Source organism: Molothrus aeneus, chromosome 2, assembly GCF_037042795.1.
Source record: "Molothrus aeneus isolate 106 chromosome 2, BPBGC_Maene_1.0, whole genome shotgun sequence".
NCBI classification, from domain to species: Eukaryota; Metazoa; Chordata; class Aves; order Passeriformes; family Icteridae; genus Molothrus; species Molothrus aeneus.
In genome coordinates this window covers 97,089,406-97,108,773 of record NC_089647.1, presented here as the reverse complement: position 1 = coordinate 97,108,773, position 19,368 = coordinate 97,089,406, and the positions used below count along the sequence as shown (strand labels likewise).

Below are 19,368 nucleotides of genomic sequence, written 5' to 3'. Positions count from 1 at the left end.
TAGCAAAGTTTATGTTTGATATAAAGTTTCCCCACTCCCCAAATTCCCTTAATTCAACCTATTCAAGCTATTCAAATAAGGTTTCCTCCTGTTTGCAGATCATGACATAATAGAATGTTATACTTGTAGCACTAACAGGAAGCAAATCTCAGAATAACAACCTACTGCTTTATTTCAGATTATACCCATAGTGAAAATATCTTTGAGGAAATATTAGTTATTATCTGTTTGATGAGGTATTTAAACCATTTTTACCTTTCTGATATGGCTTCTGCCTGATCTTCTTTTCTTTCCATCTCCAAGATTTCCTCCTCTGTATACTCCAATTTCACTCTCTCTTCTGCCAGCTCTCTCTCAACTGCTTCCAGCTGGGCAGTGGTCCTAGCTAACAGGGCTGTCACTGCATCCTGAAAGGAAAAATAGACTTTAATTAAATCTGTTTGGACAAACCAATGTATTTAATGTGTATTATTCAAAGAAAAAATAAAACCAAAGCCATCATATGTTCCTTAAAAAACAAAACAAAAAACCAAACCACCACCAAAAAAATCTGTCTTGAATCTTAACGATCAAAAGTATGTGGTGTTCAACTTGTCACAGAAACTGGGCAGACTTTACTTGACTGTGGAGCATCACCCACAAGTTAGGTCAAAAGAGACCTCTGCAGGTCACCTAGTCTGATGTGCTGCCCAAAGCTAGCAAGGCATCATAGTCAGGCTGTCCAGAGCGCAGTCAAGGGCTGAAAACATCTTCAAGAATGAAAATTACACAACCTTTCTTGACAATCTCTTCCAGTGCAATGGCAGAATTTTTTCATGTGTTTTAGTTAAACTGGAAACATGCATACAGGGTACTATTTCAAGCATCTGCCCAGACATGATCTGGTTTTCAATTAGTCTTCTAAAATCTAGTTCTTGCCCCAAGAGTTAAATTAAGTTATTAGTTCCCATGATAAGTCAAAAACCTGCACCCAAGGTAAGATCACAATCACCCTGCTGTTCAAACAAAGTAAACAAATAATTTTTTTAGGGCCATACTGTTTTAACTGTAGTTACATTTCCAGAAGACTGAGGAATACTGTCTTCACATTGGTTTTTGGTCTTTGCTCTCTGGGGCTCTGAACCAGTGAAGATCTGAACAGGGTACCAGTGAAGCTGCATCTCACCAGAACTCTCTGCATCAGTCAGGTTTATCTGAGCAATGCCCTGTAAAAAAACAAAAAGCATTGACCACAATAAGATACATATACTCTGCAGGATAGACACCTTCTCACTTAAAGGGTATCTTACAGTGTACAACTCCCACTTCACCAAATACTACTGTCTCTTAAAAAGAGACAGTTTTATTCTGTTGTGTTATGATGTTTAAGATTCTGAATTTCTTGCCTCTTTACTACCAGGAAGAATGGGAGTAGATAGTAATTTTTTTTGAAGTTGAAAAATAAAATTTGTATGACTGATGTAGATATAACCATCCTTGCATCTCCCAGATTCAGGTAAAAACAGTTTTAATGGAGACTTCTCACTAAAAGTATTTCAAACTTTGAAGTAGCCCTACTCCATCAGAGAGAGCTCATGTAAGAAATTTCTCAGTGGTGTTCACCTAATTGAAAAACAACTGTGAACAAATCCATGCTGCCTATTTTATTTATTTGTTTTTTCAATCTGTTCACTAGCTGGACCTACCAATTATATTAGTCAGCCTTTAAGTACTGTTTTTTGTTTCCCTGGCTATCTCTTCAGCAATAGCATAAGCTGTTTCCATGCTTATGAGCCACATGCTAAAAATGTCTTCTTTTGTATCACTGGAAAAGTCCTCTAAAAATGGCTTTCATCTCTCACAAATCAAGTAATTGTATACAATGATTCTAACAACAAAGGCAGTAGGAAATGTAGACAGAATGTGCATTCAACTTGAAGCAAGTAAAGAAACAGTTATGTAGAAAACAATAATAATAATTTTAAAAAATCATTGTATTGTTTTTCCAAGACAAATGTTCCCTGGGGCTCTGTTTAAACAGGTGCATAAAGGACAACAGCCTAACAAAATAATGTGACATGGGGATACAGCATGTTATTGAGAAAGTCATTTAATGTCAATATATCACAGGCTACAGAGATACCTTTTCTTTTTTCTGTATAACATAGATGTCTTCTAATTATCTACTCACTCTGATGCAGTGGAAGATATAAATGTGCATCAAATACTCACACTTTTGCATCAGACTTGGAAAATGTTTAAGACATATTGAGTTTAGTTTAGGAGGTAGAGAGTAAAACTGTTTTCCTGCCAGCAATATTGGAAGAAGCAAAGGCTAACTCTGAAGACACCTGACACTGAGTATACACTGCATTTATTAGGCAGCTAAGCAAGTCTGCCAAAGAAGCTGCCTCTACAAAGGGAGTCAGTAATTCCTGACTGACTGAATGCTGGGGAGTAGAAAATCACCATCAAACTCAATTAAGAATGATCAGTACTGAAAGGACTAATTAATATTTCATGTCCATCTCAAGATTTGGAGCTTACTCAAAAGGATGAAGAAACCAAGGTGGGTCTGCTAGAGGTGTATCACATGCCTGTTCAGATGAATTTGTTAATGACTTGGATGGCAGAACAGTAAAAGTATTTATGAATATCTCTGTGATGTCTGACAGACATGTCTCTTTATGAGAAAACAATCAGGATTTTAAAATCATGCTATAAAATGGGAGAGATGTTCCAAAATGAAAACAAAAAATGCAAAAAAAAAGTTACACTCAAGAAGAAATCAAATAAATTAAGACAGAGGGAATAATTGATCAGGGCTGTAAATGATGAGACACTGGGAGTGAAGCAGCAATGCTGGCTGATTGCAAGAGAGACATTCATACTTCTTTTATCTTTGAACATGAACTGTATATGCTAATTGTGGAGAATAACAATTCCCTTACCTCAACATTGACAAGGCCACCAGAGAAGAAATAAGCCAACTTCAGACAGAAAAAGATCTTTCACCCATGGAAGGCATAAGAGTAAAAGGCTGAGGAAATGGAAAGACCATCCCCAAAACTGTAGTATATTTATTTCTTTATAATGGAAATATTTCCCAGGATTTTTTTTTTATTATTCTTTTCCTTGTTAAGGTACAAGAATTTATATAAATAGGATAAACTCCACTCTGGCTTTTGCACTTAGGAAAATATTACACTTGCATAACCTAATTGAAAAGAAAACAGTCATTAAGAATTTGAGAAATATATGCATTATTAAATAGATGGGAAAAACCATAATCTCAGTGGAAGGCATCTTGAAAGACAGAGGCCTTGCTGACAGGCACCACCACAGCAATTCCAAAGAGAAGTAGCAGGTAGCAAATGATGTCTCAATGTAAGAAAATGCTCATTCTCAAATTACAGCTGAAGAAAACAATGATCATAATGTTTAAATAATTCAGTGCACATATCTGAAGAAACTGGCATTGTTTCTCTATTTTTGAGTAGTATTGTTAAATTACCTTAAACTATATTACCAATTACTGTTGACTCTGACATAACCAATTGAAGACCACTGAAAGAGAAAAATCCCTACGAATATAACCTGAAGACCTATTTTTTTGGCAACTCAATAACAGCAGTTAGAATAAAAGCACCCTAAACTTAGATGCATTTGTTTCAATAGAAAGATATCTTACACTTCAATAGCTATGTAGCTTCTCAGAGGAACAGGATACACCTGTTGCATATAAAGCATTTTACACCATCATTTCCAGCCTGTTCCTGAGATGCTTTCTTTTTAATAACATTGTAGACAAAACTTCCTACTGCAGCCAAGATCTTGGGTCCATTTCTATCAACATTAAGACCCTCGTTTATATGAGATGCTACTTAGATTTAAAGGTGGATTAACAAACACACATTCTTGACCAGATTTGCTCAAATAAACACCTCTTATCCACAGCCCAGCATGACACTGAGATGCCTATACCTCTTAACTTCTTTGACAGGCTTAAAAGTTTTTTTCACTAACCCATTCAAACCCCCCACTGCAAAGACAGCCCACTCACTTCAAAATAGCCAGAACATTAGCCCCAAGGCAGATTTAGTTATGCATATTTGTATTTGACAATAGCTAAATGAAGCTAACGTTTAACACACCAGAAGTTAGCACATGATACCTCTATCAGTTTAAAGTAATAGGCTGAAGTAACAGAACTGTTCCAGTGCCACTATTATCCTGCAACAAGGTTAAGATTGATGTAATAGTAGTCCTCTTCACCCAATGTTATATAATAACAAGGTGTCTGTATTTGTTATTTTTCTTAGAAGGAACCTGTCTGAACAGTACAGATTCTCCACACAAGCATTATAGTACCATGCAGAAACCTAAATCTTGAGGAAACTGTAGTCTAAAAGCTGTTAGATGAAGTCTTTTTTAAAATCCCACCTCTTTATTTACAGAACTATACTTATAGCTGTGAACACATGGACACATTAACATGTAACTCTATCAGAACTTCTTATGGAAAAATTAGGTTCTCTTTTTAATCTTAAAAAAATAATTGCTCAGGTAACTTTAGTTTCTCATATCACATGGCTTTTAAGAAACAGAACTACTTACCAATAGCTCTTCTTGTTGCTGATGATCAACTGAACAGATATACAGCTGCAGTGATTTTAATTTCAAAGCACTTGAGTGCATGGGGATTTGGAACACTTCATTAAATATTAACGGAGTTTGGAATTCCAAAGCTCTCGAGCAGTAAGTGGTTGGTGTGCCCGACTCAAGCGGTGGCAAATAAACTCTCACATGACTGGGAACAGCAAAATAGACAAATAGCACAATTAAGACAAAGAAAGCCATTCTGCATTTCTCAAAATCAAGCTAAGCAAAAACATCAGTGGAACTTCTATATTAAGAATCTGCCTTGAGATGTCCTCATCACCAGAACTATTTTTGCATTCTAACACAGAAGATCTGCAAAGCTAATCTCAAAATGCTGTATTTTTTAACAAAAACTTTTTTTTTAACTTGGTGCTTAAGCAGAGGCACCAAGTGGCACTTGAGCTGCCCTGAGGTATCCAAGGCATCCAAAAGGAGCTAGCAATTAGAAGAGGATCTATGGGAGAGCTATGCAGAAGCTCCCTCTGAGCAGCAGCAGCTGGAGGCCAGGTGCTGTGCCATGCTATTTCAAATGGAAACACATGCCTATGTTTAGACAATTGAATTGTCCTGTAAGTGTCACCAATCCATTTCTTTCTTCCACCCACTAAGCAACCTATTCCCCTTCTTAAGAAATTAAGAAATTCAGATTCAGGCAAAAGAAATCTGCAGTCACTGCATTTATCTACAGTCTCAAAAGACAAATTCAAATATGTGGTACCATATCATTTAAGACTCCAAGACAAAAACAAAATCAACAACCATTTTCATCTGGCAGCATAAGCAGCAGAGCTACTTAGAGGATTGTTTCCATGTTCTCCCTCTCCTGACTGCTTTCCAAGCCCCTGCAATATCCTATTCCTTTCCTCATGCCAGCAAACAGTTTCAAGCAACTGTATTGTGACCCAGATTACAAAATTTATCTGGGTTAAAAAAACTAACCTAACTAAAAACCCACAAAGCCTTCAGGATTAAAAAAACCCACTCCAGCTCAGGTTCACTCAAGTTGACTACATGGCTGCAGGAACTCCTCTGCCACCACCAAAGAGGGGCTGACACTGGCAGGCAAATAAATGGTTATAAGAGCTCCTTATGGTGTAACTGCAGCACACTGGACTGTGGAGCATCAGTTAAACAAATTCTTGTCCTGTAAAAAGGCAGAGACCCAGCTCCTCTGCTCCCTGGCTGCTGTAGTAAACTTCCCTGCAGCTGCCACAGCACCTGATTCAATCAATGTACAGTTGCACAAAGGAGTTTATTAAACTCAATAAAAGCTTCTTCTGCTTTTTGGTAATAGAAACTTACTTTTTGACTAGACTAATCAATTCACCCTGCAGCAATGCAACTTCTTCATTCCACCAAAGGTAGGGTTGAGAAGGATGAAGAACAGAACTGTATTTTGAGTCCTTTAGATGCCTGGTTGCCTACATGATAATGTCCAACAAACCCTCTGGACTAACTTTTTTCTTTGGTGACTCTACTACCTTCTTCAGATGATGCTTACTTCTTCTGATGACAAGGCATCATGGCTGAGTAATACACAATATTCACATTTTCCCCTATCATGCACCCTTGAACTCACACCGAAACAGAGCAGAAATCCAACACTAATGTACTAACTGACATGAAAAATTTCCACTGCAGTTTTGCAGAGTTAGCAAATGGTGAAGTTCTCAACAAACAACAATTCATTCAGGGAGATGTATTTCAATTTAACACCTCCCAGCAAATGATTTATTTTACAATAAAATAATGTTATCATACCTCAATTTTCCTGCTTTCGAACAATCTCTCCCAGAGACAAAGATCAACAATTTTTACATGTTGAATTTCTTTAAAATATGCTAAGATGCATATCTCTAGATAAAACAGTGTTTCATGACAACATTATTTAAGAAACATTTATGAGAATAAACTAAGCGATGTTCGATATGTGATACAAAATTTGAAAAAGTAGCACAAGTTGTCAGAGGTTAAAAAATTCAATCTTTTGTACTGATTCTCAGCTAGTACTTGTGTTATCAGAAGGTCTTTAATGGATACTCAAGGAGAGCTGTACAGGCCACAAAAGCCTGCAGATCCTTTGTTGTTGTTAGCATGTTTTCTGGTGTGGTTTTCTTTCTTAAAGATAAAAGGCAAGGCAGACCTCTTACTGATTAATATAGATGCTGCCACAGGTATTGAGAAAAATACACTAAGCATATTCTGGAATATCAGATATTTTTCAACAAACTTTCCTTTGCATAATAAACATGAAAGAACACAGAGACTACACTTGTTACCTGAATATTGTGACATAAGTTGCATAAAAGGGATATTTTGTGACCAGAACATTAACCTTTTCTTCATGGAAATTAAGACATACCATCTTCTCCAGAAATGGCTTAATTTTGAATGAAGCCAAATAAATCTATGGTATTTATAACTGCAGCATAAAACAAACAATGATGACTCTGGGTGAAATTTAAGCTTACATTTTGCAGTTTTCTTTAACAACTAGACTAGTAAAGTTCTTCAGCTGTAATACATGGACTAGCAGACATTCGCTTCCACTGTCATGCCTGGAAAATAAACTTTCTGTGTTAGTCACCAATCATTGATAATTTGCTTAAGAAATAAAGATGAAGACTAAACAGATTTAAAGAATGTAAAAGCACATTTTGTTAAAAAAATTCTTGCACAAATCAGTTTCAATCAAGAGCATTAACTACAGTAACAAAGTTAATAGAACTAAGTGAACTTAATATTGTTCAGCTTGAAATTAAGTTGCCTTCATATGCCTCTTGACAGCAAACAGGCTTTAACAAAACAAAGTCTTTCTTTACTTTAAACAGTTACACCAATTGCATTTGTCTGTGTGCATGTGTAACAACATATCAGTTACATTAGACAAATCCATCTGCATTATTTTCATGGGCTATTGAAAACAAATTTTAAAATTCTACTCTTTCACATCAGCACAAATTTTGAAATGCCACTAACAAACCTGGTTGATATTTTAAAAACTTCCAATCTTAGGAATTAGTTTTGAAGGGGCAGAAAGGATTTTGGAGGGCTAAGATATGATACCCCATCTTGTATGACAATAGTCTGCTCTTCCCCAGGCTACTCCCACTACCAACAAGAGCATGCCATAGGCACAGGATTTCAAAGATGCATTGTACAGCTGGGACTGTACAGTATTTGTGTCTCCTCACCTGTGATTTTCCTAAGGTAATACTCCTTTATCTGGTATAAAAAGGTCTCGCTTACAGAGACATATCCCTATACCCATACCCACATTAATGGCCAAGACAATGAAAATAAATGCTACTGTAAGAAGTAATGAAGGCCCTTTTATCAGTCAGCATTGAAAGGGCACTTAATGAAATTTGATTAAACCATATCCCCAACACAAAGTGGCACATGACTGACTGATCTGTACATCCACTGAACTTTGGCTGCCAGTTCAGAAACTTGTTAAAATCTCCCACCATGATTTAGTTTATTAAAAAGCTAAAAATCATAAGCAAGAAAAGTAGTGAGCACTTCCTGTAGAGTTGACAAGGAGAAAGAGGAGTAATTACTCACAGAAATCCAACATGTATTTGTGGTTCTTCATTACTGGCAGCATCACCATAAACAGGCTCTTCCAGATCTTCATTCCTGCAGGAACAGAAAGTACTGTAAACTACACAGTGACCTAAGCTGCTAAATGATGAACTAGCATTTATTCTGTGATTTGTGGATATAAGCAATTATTTAGCAATACAGGAGGGACTGGTGATGTAGAAGGAATTGAGACATACTACTGTATGTTTTATATTAAAATATACAGTAGTAGTAATTCACAAGTGTCAAAATTGAAGTTTTAGAATTAGTCTTTCAAGATATTTAGGTTATTTTAGCATTTATTTTGTCTTCCAGTTCTCTTTAGCATCCTCCAAACCTTATCTTCTTCGCAGTTACTGCTTCCTGTGTTAAAACAGTTGTATTAAGCAACATGTCTTTCTACATCCTTCAATCAATTGGTCAACCTACGTATTTTTTGGCTTTTGACATTCATATATTTCTTCCTTAAAGTTATACTTTTATCACATGATACTCAGAATTGTAAGTCACACTCTGTATAACTTTATTTTGTTACAGATGGTTGAAATAAAATTACTGATTTATGACTAACAGGATGAGGAAACTATCTTTCAAGGGAGATACGATGTTAAAATGTCAAAGAGAAAAAAGCAAAAGGGACTTGGCACTTGAAGATGACAGTGGACTGCATGTAAAAAGCTCCTTTCCTTTAAAACATGCCATCTAGTTGCTTTATGTTACTAATAAGTAGCAATTTTGAAAGCCTACACATAAATTCACAACTAATTCTTTCGGGCCATGTGGCAGAACAGGAATATTTCCAGCTTACTATGCATTTATACACCTGACCTTTTGCTTAAAGCTTCAAACACGCCACTGTCACTAGCCAGTGAATGATCTGAGAGACATGCTGAAACTCGCCTGGCTCTCCTCTCCGATCTTCTGCCGCTGTCTCCGCGCAGAGTTACAGCTGCCATGGAGAAAAAAGGGACAACAACATCAGCTCAAGGCAACTTCTTCAAAATTAAACAAGAAACATTTATTGTATCAAAGCTAGCAGCAAAACAGCACATATGCAGTTCACTGATTTTTCTTCTAACTTAAAGTTAAAAGCCTAGAATAGGATAGACCGGAGATTTTCTGTGGAAGAATTAAAGAAGGAAGTTTGTGGCTAATTGCTCTGTGACAAGACTAAGTATAAACCAATTGTATTGTTACTAAATGTTTTTCTGGTAGAGTAATTCCTTCCTAGAGGAAGACTTACATTAATTCACATATGTACACATGATAGCCTAAGCTTTTCAGATTTACCTACTGAATATACAATAGGTTGAAAACAAACACAGAGACTAATTCTTTTTTAAAGTTATCTGATAATACAATGCAAGGTTTTGTTCTCATTTGTTTCCTAATACAAAGTCTCAAAGCATACTGTTTATACCATCACATAATAGCAGCTTTTATTTACAGTCTGAGAGGCATTATCAAAAAGAACCAGTGTTTTCCAGCTCACTCAGACCACTGTTTTTTTTTAAATTCTTGGTGAACTACTTTGAAAACTGACTGGGGGAAGGAGGAAGTAATGTTCAACCTTCTTTGCCACTCTTCCCTGAATCACCAACCACACAATAAACAGCAACTCAGCAATCACTTTCATGTTTTAAGTGTACCAACAAAATTATGTTATACACTGGGTTTTGCACAGGCAAGTAGGCATAGCAGCTACTGATCCTTTAAAGTACATGCACAAGCAGTGACGTTCAAGAACTGCATAGAAAAGGCTTAAACACTTTTAACAATATCTCCTAACTTGAGGTTGTTTTCCTTTGAGTCCTAGAGAAAACCACTAAACAGACTTGTGAAGTGCAGTTTCTTCACTGTGCAGAGAAGAACTTTTACCCTCTTTTGCTCAAAGTTCGGTGAGTGTCCTCAAAGCAGGAAAGCAGTGGTCGAGAGATGGCACTTCAAAAGCAGGGAAAGCATTTTATTTGCTTCTGCTCACGCTTACAAACTTAAGACAGCATGGAAGCATTGACAGTTCCAGCAGAGTGAGAGTAGCACAATGCATGGGGGACAAGCACCAGCTGACATTTACAGCTTACAGCCCCAACAAGGGATGAAGCATGTCTTACTCAAAGTAACAACTTGTTAAGTGCCTCTGTTGCACATTATCATGAGCCACCTCCCTGCATGGTACCCACCTCACCTCCCACCCAAGCACCACGAGGACAGGACATCAGGACAGGAGAACTGGATAAAACCCTTCACAACCCAACCACGCTGCTGCTATCAACAGAAGGCTCTGGCTAAGGTCAGCTTTAACCCACTGTGGAACTGGCAGAGAAGGTGCACCAAGCCCAGCAGGTTGTGTGCCAGCCCAAGACACATTCCTGTTACCAGGCCACTAACGGCACCATATTACCAAAGGTCTTACAAAAATCACCCAGTCCTGTTTGGAGCAAAAACTCCTATGTATCAGCAGAGCCAGTTCTCTGTCCTTTGGATTAATAAGTAGCCCTTATGGACCTCTCCTCCAAATTCAATGAAGGATTTAGTCACCTTTAGGTATTCAGGAAATTTATTTGCTGGCTAGGAACAGCCCAACCTGTACTTGTCTCTGCACCCAGGGAAAGAGCCACCACTCCTCCCCATCCCACCCTTCTTGTCCATCTTGTACACATTGTGCAGTGCTACTCATGACATCCTCACCACAAATGAGAGCCAAGTTCAAGTGAGCACACAGAATGCAAAAACTGTATTTGAACTACGCTCTCCTCTTTATCATTTGTACAAAAGTGGTGGTTTTGTGGGTTGTTTTGACTGGGGTTTTTTGTTTGCTTGGTTGTTTTGTTTTTTTCCTTCTTTTTCTTTTTTTTCCCCCAAGGACTTTTGATTTGGTAAGCCTATCTCACTGCCTGGTATTTATGAAGTTTATTCTGTCACTGGTATTTATGAAGAATCATAAGAATCATGAAGCACTAGCAATCTGTAGAGACATCTACATATTAAAGTTTCTCCAAAATTTTACATCACTGGAAAGAGGTTGAAATTCACAAATGTTTGTTTGTTTGGGTTTTTTTTAAGTGCTTCTATAATTTCTGTACTAATTTCAACAAGTTATACAACTTAACTTCTTTTTGCAAATAAGCCCTTGGCTCACCCCCTACATGAACACTTTGTATAAACGTAGCAGAGGAAAGTTCCTGTGGACTCTGTCCTTGTCATGTTTCCAGTTTGGCTGGAAGGAAAAGCTGACATCAAGCACCAATATAATACAATGAAAAGCTGATGCATTACAACAATGTTGTAATTTGACAGCGATTTGCTCACTGTCTGCAGGCCACGGAAGCATTCAATAACCTCTGGACAATGGCAGCAAACTTGAGAGAGATGCAAACACCAGAATATCCCCTTGGGGTGGGGGGGCGTAAAATATCAGCAGGAAAAATTAGTCAAGACCAAAGACACACCAAATTTTGGTTTAAGAAAAAAGTTTACCACAGACTTTGCAATGCTGGAAGTTAAGGAATTGTTTAAAAAATAGGTTTCTAAGACAGACCATTACCTTACATTTTCTTATTTAAATAACCAAATCAGTAAACAATGGATATGATTTCCAGAACTACTGGGTGCCAAAGCTTGATAAATGTAAGACAGCCCTGAATGAAAGAACATTCTCATTATCATTAGTTGAAAAAGTGAACTTCAAAGCAAATTTTGCTGTCCAAACTTTCATTTGCTAAGAAATCACATAAACAAATCTAAAGCATGTTTCACAAGCTTAGGTGACTGGAAATACTGCATGTCAGCTCAAAATGCACTAATAAAAGAGTAGAACACTCTCATAAAAACTAATCTGAGACAAAAACAGACCTTACCTACCATAAGACATTACTAATTATATAACAAAGCTGAAGGTCAAAGAACACTTTCTCCAGGAATTTAACTACAGCTGTGAATATGTTGTTTAGTTGACATAGCAAGAGAATTAAGTATGCCATAATGATTAAACAGATACAGCAAAATATAAAACAAAACCAAATGTAGCAGAATCTCCTGTTTCTTCTCATGCAACTCCAAAAACAAAAAATCAAAACTAAACAACCCAACCCAAAAGAAAACAACCAACACATCACACAGAAAAACACACAATAAGAAATTTCAGGTTCACTTACAGTGAATTTTTCTGTTGCGCCGCATGAGAAACAAGACAAAAAGCATACAGTGACAAATCACCCTTTAGATCTCTGACAATATTTTATAAACAAGAGACTATTTAGGCATTAAAAGAAATTTAGCATTTGAAAGATCTGGTATATAGGAGAGATTGTGAAGCTATTCAAGCCCAATATTTTATTAACATGTTTCCTCCCACTCCTAGCTTTAGAAATATGATGGATTTAACTTTTCAAGCATATTCTCTCCATTCACACATGAAAACTTATTTCACAATGTGACCCTGTGACAGATGCAGAACAATAAAACAGCAAATCAGCAACTGAACATCAAAATTGCAGTTCCTGAAGTACCCCTTGAACTTTCTCAAGTGCTGCATCAGTGCAAAGTTCATGCAGTTTATTCAGCGCTAACCCTCCCAGTCCCCATTATTTGCAAATTACCAAAATTACCTCATGCTTTGCCTAGTGAAGGAGCAGGCAAAGGTTTGTGGGAACCAAGACCTCCTGTTTTTGCAGAACAGCATTCTGCTGCCAGGCCATCGGGTGGCAGCAGCAGGGTACACTGCATGGTACCTCGCAGAAAGCCAAACCCCAGCATCTGCCAGCTCCCAGCTCTGGCATACAAGCTGGATGCTCCATCCAATTCTTCCAGGAAAAGAGTACAAAACCAAAATACTTTCAAAACTTCCAACTGCTACTTGCAAACAACTGCATTACAATTCCAAACCACCAGCTAGTGAGTGTGGAACTCAAAGCAGGCAAAAATCAGCAAGGGTAAATTTTTTTAAGTAATTGTTTCCAAATGCAAATATCAAAAATTAAAAAGTCTCAAAAGAAGGCAGCCTAGCTACCTTTTAACCACACATTCTTCCTCAAAAAGCAACACAAAATACTCCATTGTACATAGAGTAAAGCTGTAACCTCTGGGCTAGGAGCTGGACACCCCAGCACTGACAGCAGGTTAAGCACAGAGGTTTTCAGACAAATGTGAGATGTGTAGAAACACAGCAGAGAACTGAGAAAAGGAAAATCAAAGCATGAAGCTCCATCCTGCATTGCTGCCTAGGCTCTCACACTAGGCCTTCACTTCTAGGAAACACATACAAGCTATAAATGAACTACTTAGATACTTTCACTTACCACAATGGGTGAAGACATGCTGTGGTCTGATTTGAGGTTTAAAGAAAGCCTCAGGAAGCCTGTTCACAGCACTAATTTAAGCACAAGTTTTCATGCTGGTCTCTGGAATTCTGTTTATTTTGGTCTGAAAGCTACAGTATGGGCACTAGAAATGTTTACAGCTAGTAAAAGTAAATTCTGCTGCAGTATCTTCAGGGAGTACTAGCTGCATTAAGGAAATTAGGTAAGTCTAGACTCAAATGCTGTTGAACAATACAGGCTTTTTAGCCCTGTGGCAATGATTTCTTTTAAAATGAAAACCAGAAAGGTTTTCTGTAAATACCATCAATGTTCCTTTGTATTATCACTTGCCAAGTAAGATTTTGGTAGGATAATATGATCCATTTTCTGGTTATAGTTCATATTATTCCTGACATCATGAGTCCTGAATGCAACATTCTACACAATGCTAGCACAGAATTCTGGATATAGAAATGAGATGGGATTCACAACATTTAATATTAAACTAAACTCTAAAAGCCTTTTTCTACTGGTATGGTATTATTAAAAAAGCAAGCAAGTTAACACACAAAAATGTTATCGTGATTATCTTTTTCACATTAAGAGCAATTCTTCATTGGTTGGTCAAAACAGGAAAATAAATTTGTCATGTGCCTGTATGCTCAGGCTTTTAATTTTGTTTCATTTTTTCAAAAGTTTTCTGTTTCCTTTTTTGATTTCTCTAATTTATGTTTCTCAACTGCAGTGCTTTCAGAAGCTTCTGCCAAGGCAAGCTAAAGCAAGTCCCTCAATTCGACAGTCCAGCAGGAAAGGAAAAGTCAACAGTGCATGTGCTGTGCTAGCTGCACCCATCACCCCCTCTGCAATCAGAGCACACCAGCCAAGATGCACAACATCTCACACATCCCCTACAAAAGATGCTCCTTTGTTGATGAAGCACCTACTCATGAGTGCACTGTGCACTCATTACAGCCATGCCACTGTGGCTTCTGCTCCTCACAGAACTTGGACAAGGGAACCTGGGCTGGAGTACATACAAATTCAAAATTCAGCATTGTAGTCAGCCAGCCTTCAAGCGCAGTCAAAAGCATCACCTCATATTTTGTGTTCGGGTTTTTTATTGTAGGGAATAGTTGTTTGTTATTTCCTATCTCTCCTGAGTTTGCTTTGCTTTCCATTATCAGAATAAAGGCAACATCAGCACAACTGGGGGCCTCAGAAGTAACTAATCCATACTAATACTTTACTTATTCTTGCTAGGTCCTTGAAAGGCTACACTCCAATGAAAGTCTATATTCCATTCCCTTTCTTCCAGTCAATTCACCACTGTTTTAAGATCTATTGACAAGGTTTCTCTATTCTTGCACCTCCTTGCCCTAAAACTAGAGTTTGGGTTTGGGGGATTTTCCTGTGTTTTGGTTGGGCTTTTAACAGGTAACACCTACCATGCAATTTTTACCCGATGGTAGTAAAATACTCAGGGACTCAGGAACAATCTCTACTGTGCTGGCATGCTTAGGTCTGTGTGACATTTTCTAAGACAATGTGGCAAAATAATAATATCCACAAACTCACCTCCACCAGTTTGGACAGCAGTCAGGTGTGGTCCCATTTCTCGCAGCCCCTCACTGTCCAGAGGGTAAGCAGACGTCTGAGATGAGCTCGTGCCTTGTGCATCATCGTCACCCAAGGCTGTGGTCTGAGCCCTGAGCATTTCCAGGGCTCCCATGCCTGCAATCTCCTCAAACCCCTCTGACATCTGAGCCAACGGAGAATCCCGTGACGCAGAGAGAAATGGGGTGTCCAGAGGCGAGCTTGGAGGAGACAACGATGACAAGGAGGACCGCGACGACAGCGACGCCAGGGACTGCGGCGTATCCAGGGACCTGCGCTGCTTATTGAAACTGGAGTGTCCCATGGGATCAGCATAGGGCACGTCCTTGGTGAGCGCCTCGAAGGGAATGATGTCAAAGCGCAAGTGCTGCCCGTAGTCTGTAATGCTGTCTGCCTTGTCGTACTGGGGAAGGCCATAGATGTCCGTGAAGCTGACTGAGCTGAGGGAGCCTCTGCTGGAGGCCAAGGATCCTCGACTGGAGGCCAGGGATCCCCTGCTGCTGCCAGAGGACATGGTGAGGGTGCTAGCTGACAGACTATGGCATGCAAAGAAAGAGAAAACACAAAAATGCCCTTTCAAATATAATCACAACTACCAATGCAGACATTAAAACACTAATCCAGATTACACAAGCAATTTTGAATTTATTCAGTATGGCGAAATGGAAAGATGACTTGGCTTTTTAAAGCCTAGCTCATGTTTCTTGCCCTAGCCTCAAGCACAGCCATGACTGGAGCAGTACACGTGACAAGCAGATCGGGGCTAAGTGCCTGAAGACAACAGTCCAACAACATCCAAGAGCAGGATGAGCCTGCTCTTTTGTCCAACACGTAAACAGCTATAATTTGGCAGAAAAGAGGCCAGAGTAGGCTCTAGCTCAGCAAACTCAATGTAAAGCCAGGAAGGATAGATTACCATGATCCAGTTCAAATTTACATTAATGATTGGTAATAAACAATCCAGGGAGAAGAAGTGCAAAGGGATTTGCAAAGTCCTAACAAACTGCTGCGTAAGTCTCACTCTCACAGGTTTTTCCAATGCAAAATAAGAAGAGTTTAGGATGAATCCTATTCCACTTCCTCTTACCATTCTCAGTTAAGGGGGGCAAGAATATTAACGCCAGAGAGAGATGAAGTGAGACAGGAACTCAGCAGGAACTGAGCTTTTGATGCTGCTATGGTGTTAAACTGAAGAATCCCCAAGAGCTGCATCTCAAAAGGCAGCTGTGAGTGTGAATATGCAAACATTCTGAACTTCAGGTGTGAGTCTTAACACATTCTCGTATTTAAATAGCAAAATTTTGTCATCTTACCAGACATCAAAACCCCCTACCTTTGAAGGTATCAGAATATTAAGAAACCAGAGAATTTAAAAGAATGCTATTTGCCCATAGTGAAACTGTAACAATATTACAACAGATTTTAATAACTTATCTCCTTTTCAGAAAGTAAGGCAATATAAAATTCCCAGCTACACTTAATAACGTACCCCAAGCAGCCATCACTAATACTATTTATAAAACTCCATCCAAATCATCACATTCCACAGAGCAAAGTGTATAAATGTAGTGAAAAATTAATTTACTTGGCATACATACAGAGAAGTATAAAAGATAAACTTCATACATTATTAATATTCTTCTCTGCTGTAGTTACTTCCAAATCTGCTGCTTTTATATAACTTACCTTTTTAACTGGGAGTGTAAATATGAGGTTAAACGTGTAGCTTCTTCTAGTTGCATAAGCAAACAATTTCTCTTCTCCTGTAACAGTATCCTATAATTAAACATATGCATATTACTATTTTCTTCATCACAATACTGTTCAAAAAGTGCTAGGCACTTCCCAAGTGTGGAAAAACATCAATGCATTGAAGTTTGGAATACTGAAAAAAGTTGCACTGCTTAATGAAAAGTTTTAATTTATGCTGCTCATATGCAGCGATGGTAATTCCAGCAAGAACACAAGAACCAGGACTCCAGGAGAGTTCCCAGACAAGAGAAGTAACTGAACCATAATGTAAGAGTCATGATGCTGAAAATACATTAAAGCAATTAGCGGTCATAAGAAGTCCTACGTAAAAATATCAGACTCTACAAGATTATTTTTCTTCTCTTGCATCAACCAACCTGATTCTGCTATTAAAATACTATGCCCTTCCACCTTGTCTCAAAAAAAAAAAACTTCCAAGAAAATTAGTGTAAAAATTCAAAGATAAAAAGAAAAATTTTGAAGGATTTCTGTTGAGTATAACCACCAATGTCAAATTTAATCTTTTATTCCATGTGTTTTATGTGCATTCATTTATCATTATATTTAAGCAGGCAATACAGCATCTTGACTACTACATTACGGGAAAAATTTCATGCTGCAATTTATTTTTTGCCCGTTGTAATAACAAGCAGCTGAATTAGTCAGTACCACTACCACAACACAAACAGAATGTAACTTTAATGCCATCAATCTCACACACCTATAAGATATCTTAAATTCAGTATTCTGACATTATTAGAATTTCAAATAATAGATTTTATCTACGATCTACTCTTTTTCTGGATCCACAATTATATTCCTGATGTTTTGTTTTTCCAAGCCCAACCACTGAACTTCAAGATAATATCAGGGTAGTATTCTGGTTTGTGTTGTACATTTTGTACATCCAGAAAAGTTACAGCTCCAGCCCTATATCACAAGGTGGCTGGAAATGGAGATTCTGACAAATGGTTTGGAGAAAGCAGATCAAAGTTATCAGGCTGCCTCAGACCTTCCTCAGCTGCAAAGACAGCTGTTAGAATTCAACATGTTAATGAACAGTATTTTAAAATCAACAGAAAGGATTTTAAAATCAACAGAAAACTGTTTTATCCAGTTCTACTGGATAAAACAGCACCTCTCAAGCTTTCCTCCTCCCTTTGTGCACTCCAGGCCAGGTTAACTAGTGGCACAAGGAAGGCTGCAGCTCAGCTATGCAAACTTACACCACACAGGCACTGCATGCAGGAACCAAGAGAAAAGGAAAAATGGACACAAGAAACTAAACTGATTCAAAAGCTTTCAGGTGAAAACAGAGATATTCAGACCATCTACTGTAAGAAACAAACTTAGGAACCTACACTCCACAGTGATAGATGCTGCAGGGTAGGTATCCGTGCTAAAAGGTAAAAAATGCCACCAACTAAGGCTGTCAGCCAATACTAACAAAAACAACACTATAACAAGAACAAAGAACAAACCCCTCAGTCATACAGATTATAAGTTCATTCTGATCTGTGCATAACTCAGTGCCTTTAAAACTCAGTAACAGAAGTGTTAATTATTTAAGAAACACCTTTGTATTTCACAATTAGAATAAAGTAGAAATACAAAAGCAGAATTAGAAGTATTTTTGGTTATTTCTGAGCCTAAAACAAACAAAAAATCAGGGTTACTTATAGTTAAGTTTTCCTCCCAATTTGTCATAAAAAATAGAGTGCCCATCAGTATTATTTTAACTTTTGCTCAACTTCTGCTAGCATTTGAAATATCAAGTACCACAGTAGAATGCTGGTTTCCACAGCATGAACTCCATGGAAAAATAGCTTAGCCTTCTTGCCAACACAGTATGCACTACCTAACATGAGAGCCCAAAACCAACAAATAAAACTTACTACACGACAGAGTAAAGTCAACTCCCTTTTCTGTCAGTTTAAGCTGGAAAACCAATGTAACGATATGGCAAAAATTGCAAAATATATTACACTGACCTGCAGGCTGGCTGTGAATTTTCTATCTATTGCCTGAATTTGCTGTCTGAAGTAAGAATTTTCAAGGAAACTGAAGTTGTCAAAATCTGTACCTGGAAAGCACTTTCAAATATTTTGAAGTGTCTTAATTGTGTAAATATTAACCTTTACACAGATCACATTAAAGCCGGTTCTTGTAGGTTTTCCTTAAGTGTCAAAGCTGAGGTTTTACCACTATTTATGAGAAGTAAGAACAAGTATTTTCCTGCTTTCACTGGAAGTAGTCTATGGTAAAAAGAGATTAAGAGGTTTTGTCCTTTTCTCTGGCTACAGGAAAAGCTAAGCAACTTTGAAATAAACACTGAGTTTCCACTAATATGTTTTTGGGTTGTTTATTTTATATATAACTTGATTTTTAAGTTGTCAAGAATGACTTTGCTTACTATGTTCACTGAATGTCAGAACTGGGATGTGTTCCCACTGCTGAGATTGCAAATGAAAAGGAA

At 37.8% G+C, this 19,368-nt stretch overlaps 1 protein-coding gene across 2 annotated transcripts in view; it reads right to left on the bottom strand.

Annotated features, from left to right (window-relative positions):
* The window catches only part of WWC3 (WWC family member 3), a 99,784-nt gene that overhangs the window by 8,463 nt on the left and 71,953 nt on the right, over nt 1–19,368 (bottom strand). For both annotated transcript variants that reach the window (XM_066545348.1, XM_066545349.1), the window contains exons 10-17: nt 16,827–16,916; nt 15,102–15,676; nt 9,058–9,178; nt 8,209–8,283; nt 7,113–7,199; nt 4,597–4,789; nt 1,038–1,205; nt 256–407 (exon numbers count right to left, since the gene is read on the bottom strand). In XM_066545348.1, coding sequence (XP_066401445.1) covers nt 256–407; nt 1,038–1,205; nt 4,597–4,789; nt 7,113–7,199; nt 8,209–8,283; nt 9,058–9,178; nt 15,102–15,676; nt 16,827–16,916 — 1,461 coding nt within the window. The remainder of the gene's footprint in view (nt 1–255; nt 408–1,037; nt 1,206–4,596; nt 4,790–7,112; nt 7,200–8,208; nt 8,284–9,057; nt 9,179–15,101; nt 15,677–16,826; nt 16,917–19,368) is intronic.